This window comes from Asterias rubens, chromosome 21, assembly GCF_902459465.1.
Source record: "Asterias rubens chromosome 21, eAstRub1.3, whole genome shotgun sequence".
NCBI lineage: Eukaryota > Metazoa > Echinodermata > Asteroidea > Forcipulatida > Asteriidae > Asterias > Asterias rubens.
Genome location: NC_047082.1, coordinates 1488913 through 1498835, shown reverse-complemented (window position 1 = coordinate 1498835; position 9923 = coordinate 1488913). Strand labels below are relative to the sequence as shown.

Below are 9923 nucleotides of genomic sequence, written 5' to 3'. Positions count from 1 at the left end.
CATCTCACCATTGATGATGACTATCCATATCTAATCACAGCGATTTGAAATTGTTTTCAAAAATATCTCGACGACTGGCTACAATGGAATCCGTCTTATTTGCATCTGCACTCTGGACTGTTGTAGTCGAGTCCATGTAGAAGGGATACATTTTTTTCATATTTAACCTTTATTTGTCTGGCATGTCTGGTGACAAGTGTGATTGTCTGATTTCTTACGGAGCTAGCTGAAAATTTCTCTTACTCAATGACTGTCCCCTCAGTGTGAAATGGAATATTCCATATCAAACCACGGCCTAGGACCTGTAAGAGAGCAAACAGAAAGCATGGGACAAGTTTGCACAATGGAAGTTTGTCAACAAGAGGGCCATACACTACCTGGTGGCAACACAATGAACATTTGTCAACGAGAGGCCCATATTGCCTGATGCCCAACACAATGACAATTTGTCAACAAGAGGCTTAACCTATTGCCTGGTGCCCAACAAATGTTTTTGAGCATGAGCACCAGTTATTGTTGATCACCAATTGACAAATGGTTCTTGAGTGAACTTGACTTTGGTATCTTGGGAGCAAAGTTCAGGATTTTTAATTTTACACTGTAGACACTGAATTCAATTGGAACTTTCATGTGACTTTGATTATATTTTTCTTTACAACTCACCCTATTTTAACCACAATAAAATGGTTCAAAAGATCAGAATAGCATTAATTACATACCATGAACAACTTCAGAAAGGCCTCGGCACTGGAATCCAACTTTTTCATAAAGCAACTTGAGTTTGTCGTGGCACAGAAGAGATACTTTGGTCACCTTGTCAAAATTTTCTTGAACATGCTGGAGCAAATGCTTCAGTAGGGATGTAGCTATACCCTGAGTTTAAAAAACCAAAGACGTGAAATAAAAATTCTTGAATTTGTTTGTAGAGGTATTGTTTTCCTTTGGTCATGATAAATTTGAAATAACAATTTTGTGTGCTTTTTTTTGTAACAATTTAGCCGTAACACTAGCAGACGGGCTCAACGATTGTCTCAATGTCCCCTGGTCATTGCCTTGGTGCCCTTGAAATGCTCCAGTAGAAATTTACAATTTCCTCATAGGGTGCCCTTTACCAAGGAGAAATCTTCACTAATCACTCTTCGTTTACACAGCGGAGAATGGCGATCGTAAATGCGGAACTTGGCAGGAAGCAGAGCCATGAAATTGGCCCTTCAGTTACAGCATGCATGGTTTTCCCCCTTACATAGGGGTAATGATTCAATTCCATATTTTGTATAAGTATGCCTATTTTTTCTGTTAATTATGTTTATATTTCTCATACAGGGCTGTATGCTTTGTTTTTGAAAGGGCAAGGGCACCAAGGCATTTTCTTCTTGGTAAAGGGCACCCTATGATGAAATTGCAAACTTGTACTGGAGCATTTCAAGGGCACCAAGGCAATGACCAGGGGACACGGAGGCAATCGCCTTCGTTGCCTCCGTGAAGTATCAGGCCTGCTCATAGTTTGTTGTTTTGTAAAGCGCATAGAGATGTTTATTCATATTATGCGCTATATAAACGTAGTTTATTATTATTATTATTATTATTATTATTATTATTATTATGACACATATACAGAGCTCCACTAGGGTTGCAGCACGAAGGATACGAAGGCGATTGCCTCCATGTCCCCTGGTCATTGCCTTGGTGCCCTTGAAATGCTCCAATAGAAATTCTCAATTTCCTCATAGGGTGCCCTTTACCAAGGAGAAGATGCATTGGTGCCTTTGCCCTCTCAAATTAAAGCATATAGGCCTGGGGTTGAAAGAAACTATCAACTTTCAAGAATCCATGAAATTAATTTTACTTTTTTTTTTACCTGTCTCTGATGTTCTTGATCCACGGCCACCGAATGCACGCAGACTGTTTTCCCCTCTGGTGTATGTTTGTACATAGACTCATGCGTTAACTTGTCCGGTGCCTGTGTGCAACAAATCAACTGTAGGGGGTAAAAAATAAATCACACCAAAACATTTAACGTACAGTCTGACCATCACCATTCTAATGCCGTTGAATTCTGGATATGTTCTCAACGCTCTAGATCCAAACAAGAAAAGAAAAGACAATGAAGAAGTTTCAGTTTTAGATGTGGAAGGAAAACCCCAGAGAATTGTTTCAGGGAAAATCCGGTGCTAAAAAGTAGGGGCTAAAAACCTAATCCACATAGTGCCTCCGGTGGAATTCGAACCTGGGTCCAAGAGGTGGAAGGTGAGACAAGAAGACACCACTACACCGACCTGACTGTTTTTGTAATGTACAGGGTACATACATGTGGCCAAGGCCAGCCTGTTTGCCCTAGTGTTGGCCTTGGTGCCCCTTAGTTTCCCAGAGACTATCTTTCCAATGGAAGCGCCTTTGTAAAATGAAAATGGTCTTGCCTAATAAGGCTTACTCTACAGCAGTGGCTAGTTGAAAGGTAGTGACTTACCCCAATTAAGCAACTGTCCTTAAAATAAACCCAGAATAGCTCAGGGGCTTCTCTTTGTCTGTATTCCAGTGTTTCTTTAGATGCCGTTTCATCACTTGGGAAACCTGAAGTAGAAAACATGCCAGAATTATATAAATTAATGTTCAACTAATGGAAGTGTCATGGCCTAGTGATTAAAGGGACACGTTGCCTTGGGTCGAGCTGGTCCATGAAAAGCATTTTGAAACCGTTTGTTATAAAGGGGCCTATGGTTAGACTCGATTTTTTTAGAAAGATGTTTTAAAAGTAGAAAATAAATGATGATCAACACAACTACAACTAGGCCACAAAATTGCATGGTTTACCTTGTACTTTGCAAACTAACACGGTCGATCATTTTAACATCTTGACTCCACAAAGACGACAAAGTTTGGCAGTACGATCTTCAATCATGCTGGGCAAAACATTATGATTGCAGTGCACTTGGGGTGGGGGGGGGGTGCGGGGGGGGGTGCGGGTGGGGGGGGGGGGGTGCGGGGGGGGGGTGATGTATTCTGCCAGTCACCAGTCACGGCAGTGCAACCACTTTTTCCCTTTTAGGAATATCTAATATAATATACAAATAAAAGTGTCCGCTTATTATTGTCATGTTGAAATTAACTGGGCTGTGTGGCCTAGCTTTAATTTATGATATAATAAAAAATAAGTTAAGTCAAGTGACTGTATTAAAAAGCGTTGTATTTATTATGTAATCGCGAGGTGTCATGCCGAAAGCAAACCAAACCAAACCAAAACCACACCACTACACTTTAAACACATTTCATTCAATATTTGGACACTTACATCGAGCTTCAAGCAACCAAGCATCATGGACTTCATAGCCAGTCACCCTTCGTATAGAATCTGCTGTGTTTAAGTTTGACATATCGGTACCGAAGCAGCAAAAAAAGAAAGAAAATGTGGACTTCTTTTAGAGAGTTGAATAATAGTCCGCGTAGAAAAATAACAGTGTGATGAACGAGCGCCCTCTATTGATAGCTGTCATAAAGACGGCGCCGGTTGGGTGTGTAGGCGGGGCAAGGTGGGGGATATTTTTTAAAGGGGACTTTCCCCTTTCTGGCTAATTTTCCGTTCCCTTTTCAACGGTCCTACTACACAATTTTACTTTTATAAGATATTCTGATGTGATAGTATTCACCAGATAAATTTTTTCTGATGTATTATGGCAAAGATATTTTCAAAAGCGAACTTGCATTATGAAAGTTTTGTCTAATTACCAGGTCTCAGAGGTTAGTATACACGGTTATGTCCTGACCTCCGAGACCTGTTTCATGACATGGGGATGGATAAAAGAAATTTTAAAACAGAGCTTGTATTTATTATGAAAGTGGGGTGGGGGTGGGGTCCGGGGGTGGGGGTGGGGGTGGGGGTGGGGGTGGGGGCAGGGACATACAAAAGTAAAACAAAAGCACATACATCCCGTTAGAGAGGCTGTTGGAGAGCATTCAGAGAATCCCCGTTTGCTAGTCATTTCCGCTCTGGAGTTTTGGTCAAACATACCGTCTCCACAGGGATGCACATTTGAGAATGTGTGTTTTTGTTCAATTGTTGACATTCAGACTGATAAGTAGCAGACAAAACCACAATTAGCACAACAGAACACCTAGTTTCATAAAATATAATTTAGTACTTTTATTGAAAGTTCACAAAATCCAGTTTTCTTAAGTCTAACAAATCTTATAGGCGGATTTGATATCCTTGCTTAGTTTCTAAAAATAGCCCTGGAATATTCCATTTTCACATTGAGGGGTGAGACCTCCACTGAGACGATCTCCCATAAGCCTTAATATTCTTATCAACCCTTTGCAGCTGCAGACAAGTCATTACATGTTCTTGGTGATAGTTTATATAACACTCAACTCTTCAAGACTAATAACTGCTCTGGCAAGACCACTTTTTCTGCGACACTGCTCTGCACTATTAGTAGACTTGTGGACAAGTCGTTAAATGTCTGTCGCGGTGATAGCATTCCGAATCTCCCCGCGATTCCCGCGGTATTCTCCGAGACTGCTGGCCCCGCGAGACTACTGCTCACACGACTACAGTCCCATTTAATGTAGAAGTCGGCAACCAGCAGTTCGCGCAAGAGCAGTGATCTCGTGAGAGCACAGCCACAACTCGCCTATCTCAGCGTGGCAGACCATTAACGACTTGTCCACAAGTCTACACTCTTAGTAGTAGATGAGTCACTTCGGAAACATCAGTCCTCCTTAAAACCAAAAGCTAGTTTCCTCCGATACTTCTCTCCATATAGTACCATGGTGGGTCTGTGTGTACAAAACATTTTAAGAGAAAGGAAATAAAATGCACACAGCTTGGCAAAGTGGACATTCGAGAAAAGTAGATTTTAACAAAATCCCAGGCACCTTCTAGATGATAATGAATGGTCAGACAGTAGGAGGGTTGACTGTGTACTGTGTGGATGCAATTACTACATGATTGTGGAGTGGAGTGTGAAAATTCATGAGCCAACGGCTTTTAGGATATGGTGCAAGATTGATTGATTGATTGATTGATTGATTGATTTGTTGATTGATTGATTGATTGATCGATTGATTGATTGACTGACTGATTAATTTATTTACTGATTAATTGATTGACTTTTTTACTTTTCAAAGCAGACACTTTATTCATAAACAAAATAATATACAGAATTTACAGGAACAAAGAAGACTAAAAAGTTACATTGATTGATTGATTGTTTGATTGATTGATTGACTGACTGACTGACTGACTGACTGATTGATTGACTGATTGATTGATTGATCGGTCGATCAATTTATTGACTAATTGAACCTACAAACATACCTCCAGGCATCTCTGAGAGACCTCTACATTGGAATCCAAGTTTTACATACATCGGTATGAGGTTGTCATGGCAAATTAGGCCCATTTTTCTGACGTTCTTCACATTCTCTTGAACATATTGGATGAAATGCTTCAAAAGTTTGGTGGCTACACCCTGCAGTTCACAAAATGGATAAAATAAATGGGGAGTTTTTTGGTAAAGACATTTCAAAGAACTGTATAATGACAGCGAATATAAGGAATCCTTTTTGTTTGGGGGGGACACACCCACAAATTTATCTTGGGTCACTACTGACAACATTTTGTCGATAAACTGGCTAATCAGTTTGTGCCATTTGTGGATAAACTTTTCCTCAACTTATCCTGGAGAATCTTGAAGAAAGTGTTTCAAAAAACATTTTAACTGACACTGACACATAGAGCTTGCAGGGATAACTGGCCAAATTTGTGCCATTTGCTGATAAACCTCTCCAAAACTTATCCTGGACTAATTTTTTGGAAAGTGCTTTCATAAAACCTTACCTTATTCCTGAAGTCTTGGTGAACACATAGAGTCCGCACGCAAACAAGGGCACCCTCAGGTTCATGACTGTTATTGGAATAGTTTGTTATGTGAACTTCTGATGACCTCGTAGCACTTAAGTTCTGAAGATGAATCAAAGAAGATTCAGGAAAAAAATTACGTGGGGAGAGGGGGGTGGCTGAAAAACTCGAATGTACTCATTAGAAAGTTGTTGAATTTGGGCTACGGTTAGGTGGGGAGGGGGGTCGGACACAGAGTCGGGGACTGAAGTCTTAGACTCGGACATAAATTCTGTGCTATTCACACCATTTTTGAAATATCTAGAAAACTTGAGATTTTCTCTTGATTTGAAACTGGAGACTATAGTTGAAACCTGCCTCTGAAGACTTGAGAATTCATTTTGAGACTTCTCCTTAAAAAAATTGTTTGATTAGCCTAGAGGAATTTTCCCAGAAAGATTTCATACTGGCCTAAAGACTTGCCCTCATAGACTCGAATGAACAACTTGGGAATTAACAATCAATGGAGAGCTGTTGATAGTATAAAATATTGTGAGAAATGGCTCCCTCTGAAGTAACGTAGTTTTTGAGAAAGAAGTAATTTTCCACTAAAGTATTTGACATTGATTTTGAGACCTCAAAATCAAGCATCTGAAAGCGCAAATTTTCGTGTGAGAAGGGTGTGTTTTCTTCCATTGTTATCTACATGTACTCACCACTTCAACGACCAGTTTCATAGGTTTGTTATTTTGAGCATGTTGAGATACACCAAGTGAGAGGACTGGTCTTTGACAGTTACCATAGGTGTCCAGTGTCGTTAAAGACTTGAGGCGTTTGATTGGATTCTTGTCCTCAAAGACTTGAGATTTGACCTGTAAAAGTTGGACTAATTACAGGTTTAACATTGAAGGGAAACATACTTACACCAACTAATCGATCATTCTCAAATAAACCCCAGAATAACTCTGGGGCAGACTTGTGTCTGAAAACATACGTTTCTTTCAGTGGTTTCTCCCCAGTTGGAAATGCTGCACATGTAAAACCAAAACAAAAGACATAAAAAGTGCTGTAAGTAAAATATGACAAGAAAAAAATTCCATGCTTTGTTTTCCTCGTTCATTTGATCGAAGAAGAGTAAATTTCCATTAACAATAGCCTAATCCATCAAGCTCTGCCCCATTGAGTATTGACCGATCACAACCCATTGCACAACCAAAAGTACGACACTATTAAGTCCGACATAGTGTTCTTGCTCACACGTGCACTGTGGGCGAAACCTAATGGATTGGTGTATTACCGCCTTGATTTCAAGACTATCTAGGAGCTGGACTTTCTTACCCAAATGAGCTGATGCATTTTCTACCAACATCATGGACTTGCCGATGCCTTATTGTAATAGACTGTTTTTATATAGCGCTTTTCATGCCCGAGGGGGTGTCTCAAAACGCTTCAGACGTTATTACCCCTGGTCACTGTCACTGGGCCTTTAATCATTCCTTAAACCGTCTCAGCTCCCTGGGGAGTATACAGCCTGTGTGCAATATATGCGCTACTCGGCTAAACCAATCACAAGAACCATCTAGCTGCCCTCACAGGTACCCATTTACCCCTGGGTGGAGAGAAGCAATTGTAGTTAAGTGTCTTGCTCAGGGACACAAATGTCACGACTGGGATTCGAACCCACACTCTGCTGACCAAAAGCACCAGAGCTTGAGTTCGGTGCTCTTATCCACTCAGCCACGACACCCCACAACATAGCTCACAACGTACCGGCTAACAATGGGCCGCTGTGGGGCTGAGTCTGATAATGCTATCTACAATATGGAGGGTTCCATATATGGAAACAGCATCTGTTGGCCATTGTCACAAGTAGCAAACCAATGGGCCTCGGTTTAACCTTTGCCGCTTTGGTCAAAGTAATCCATTTGGCCCCGTCCCCCATGGGCTTGCTAAGTGTGGATGTCACCTACTCACAAACGCATCAAATAAAGAGGAACCTATTCTATACAACATGCCTGCTTAGTCAACTAAAAAAAGAAAGACGGCGCTAGCAAAACAAAAAAAGTCAAACTTATTAAAGTTAAATGTACTACCTTCATAACCAATGACCCAAGCTGCATGGACTTCACAAGAAGTAATTCTCCGAATAAATTGAGACATTTTTTGGGGAGGGTGGCCACTGGCACTGCCTCCAAACAGCTCAAATCAAGATGTGAGTTTTACTACATTTTAAGTATGCCATGGATAAAGCTATTAATAACGCACACTGCACAGATGCAGACACCACCAGCATATTTGCAAATAACTCAAAATAGATTAAGAATAATCATTCCAACTCAGTCAAATAGTCCAATTGTTCTAATTTATTAATTTGATAATGTCGGGGCTACAACTATTTTGAATATTTAACAAACAATACTTTAAGCTCAACAACTTGTAAACAGTGAGCAGTAAATATACAAAACAATAAGACCATTTTGAAAAACCTCTTTAATGTTAACTGCTAATGTTTTTAACACCTTGTTACAAATATGCTCTGCAACATTTTTGCCGAAATACGTACCATATGGCTGTTTTAGAAAAAAATTATGGCTATCTGCGTGAATTTCAGAGTGTTTTTTCATGACAAGCGCACATATTTTGAAGTGTAACTGAACAACAAATTGTCCTTGTCTCATATCAATGCTTGTGTTTACACATACTAACCTACTGATCATTCATACAATCATTGAAGTTTAGAGTGTATTTGGTTTAAAAGATACATATTTCTTTGGGTGCACAATTTCGGACATAACTTTGGACAATGTGGACATTTCGGACATAACTCTTTGTAGACATTACATAGTTTTACATGGACAAGACACTATGAGACACCTTTTTTGTATTTAACTGATGGCTTGGTACATAAATAATTGTAAATCATGATGTGGGATCTCTTTCTTTCAGTCATATCATTATATTATAGACATAACTTTGAAATTTATCATATTTAGTTAGTTGAATTGATGAAGTACATTAAATATTCGCCCCACCCACATACAAAATAAGTTTAAGTCATAAAAAAAAAGCATTAAGTGAATTCTGGGCATAACAGTTATGTCCGAAATGGGTTTTTCAGTATATTTTGGAGTAAAACGTTTATAAACTTACTAATGGTTCTATATGTTTTTAATTATCATTCTTTAATACACAAAATAAGAAGTGTCATAGTTTCAATGTTATAACTTGCCCAAAAATGTTTATTCTTCCATTGGACACGTTTCGGACATAACTTCTATTTCGGACATAACTCATGTGGAGGGAAAGTTCTTAATCCACCTCCCTCGTGGAGTTTATGGGTAACTGTTTCAGGTGAAGATTTTTATGAATTGACAAGTCAATACAACTTGTTACATCTATTAACTTGAATGATTTCTTTACTAGGGGTACATGTTATAAAGAGAAATGTATTATTTCGGACATAACAAAGTTGTGGACGGAAACAAGCATCGCTGTTTTTAGCACTTTGTCACACTTAAACCGGCGCATCTGAGATTATGAAAACAATTGCACTTAGTGCTGGGCTAGAATGTTAAAAATGTAAGTGACATTATGAAGTTATGAAGCTGGGAAAAATGTTAAACTTTCTGGTTTCCTATTTTACTAGTTGATAGAAACTGGTGGTCCTGTCTGTTCAGGTGGATGCTATTATTTAATTAATATCATTATCAAAAAAAGTGACATTAACTTCATAATGTCACTTACATTTTTAACATTCTTAGAAGTTTTATTCATTTATTTTATTATTACTATTAATACGTTTCGAAGTTTAGCATGTTTACCTTCATTTATGTTTCGATTTCGAAGTTTGAGGAGAAGTTGCCGGTGTCATATCCCTTTTTGACCCCACGGGACGGAGGAACTTTTGTCATGTTTGTCCAGAAGGAACAACAAAGCTATGGGAAAGGACCTTTTTCTGAGAAAACAACCCCACAAACTAACTTGAAAAAGTAGTCTCCATTAAATGATTATACCGCCCTCCATTGACGAACATCAGCTAACAAGTAACGACTGTTTCCTGCCAGTGTGCTGGATGCGCTCTTCCATC

The 9923-nt window shown here is 39.2% G+C and overlaps 2 protein-coding genes across 5 annotated transcripts; both read right to left on the bottom strand.

Annotated features, from left to right (window-relative positions):
- Positions 1-216: 216 nt before the first annotated feature.
- On the bottom strand, positions 217-3435 carry LOC117304548 (uncharacterized N-acetyltransferase C9.02c-like). Of its 2 annotated transcripts, none has more exons than XM_033789071.1 (5): positions 3290-3435; positions 2468-2571; positions 1859-1978; positions 720-873; positions 217-302 (listed from the first exon to the last, which is right to left on the bottom strand). In XM_033789071.1, the coding sequence occupies exons 1-5, from the start codon at positions 3369-3371 to the stop codon at positions 259-261; spliced, it is 504 nt and encodes a 167-aa protein (XP_033644962.1). In that variant the 5' UTR covers positions 3372-3435; the 3' UTR covers positions 217-258. The 2 variants fall into 2 exon arrangements, with proteins under 2 accessions (XP_033644962.1, XP_033644963.1); XM_033789072.1 differs by having other exon boundaries at positions 1859-1960.
- A 678-nt stretch (positions 3436-4113) lies between these two features.
- LOC117304303 (uncharacterized N-acetyltransferase C9.02c-like) lies at positions 4114-9835 on the bottom strand. 3 transcript variants are annotated; one of them, XR_004520583.1, is made up of 5 exons: positions 9658-9835; positions 6761-6864; positions 5837-5959; positions 5315-5468; positions 4114-4773 (listed from the first exon to the last, which is right to left on the bottom strand). XR_004520583.1 is itself a non-coding variant. In XM_033788681.1 (5 exons), the coding sequence occupies exons 1-5, from the start codon at positions 9661-9663 to the stop codon at positions 4730-4732; spliced, it is 483 nt and encodes a 160-aa protein (XP_033644572.1). In that variant the 5' UTR covers positions 9664-9835; the 3' UTR covers positions 4114-4729. The 3 variants fall into 3 exon arrangements, 2 of the variants coding, with proteins under 2 accessions (XP_033644572.1, XP_033644571.1); XM_033788681.1 differs by lacking the exon at positions 6761-6864 and adding an exon at positions 6553-6708; XM_033788680.1 differs by lacking the exon at positions 9658-9835 and adding an exon at positions 7930-8053.
- Between the last annotated feature and the right edge of the window lie 88 nt (positions 9836-9923).

Bases quoted from the DNA above. Each gene is read 5' to 3' on its own strand.
- LOC117304548 (XM_033789071.1), bottom strand. From the start codon at position 3,371: ATGTCAAACTTAAACACAGCAGATTCTATACGAAGGGTGACTGGCTAT. The intron at 874-1,858 runs GTAAAAAAAAAA...TTTTAAACTCAG, and splicing joins ATCAAGAACATCAGAGACAG to GGTATAGCTACATCCCTACT. The intron at 303-719 runs GTATGTAATTAA...GCTCTCTTACAG, and splicing joins CCTTTCTGAAGTTGTTCATG to GTCCTAGGCCGTGGTTTGAT.
- LOC117304303 (XM_033788680.1), bottom strand. From the start codon at position 7,996: ATGTCTCAATTTATTCGGAGAATTACTTCTTGTGAAGTCCATGCAGCT. The intron at 6,865-7,929 runs GTAGTACATTTA...TTACATGTGCAG, and splicing joins TTGGGTCATTGGTTATGAAG to CATTTCCAACTGGGGAGAAA. The intron at 5,469-5,836 runs GTAAGGTTTTAT...TGTGAACTGCAG, and splicing joins ACCAAGACTTCAGGAATAAG to GGTGTAGCCACCAAACTTTT.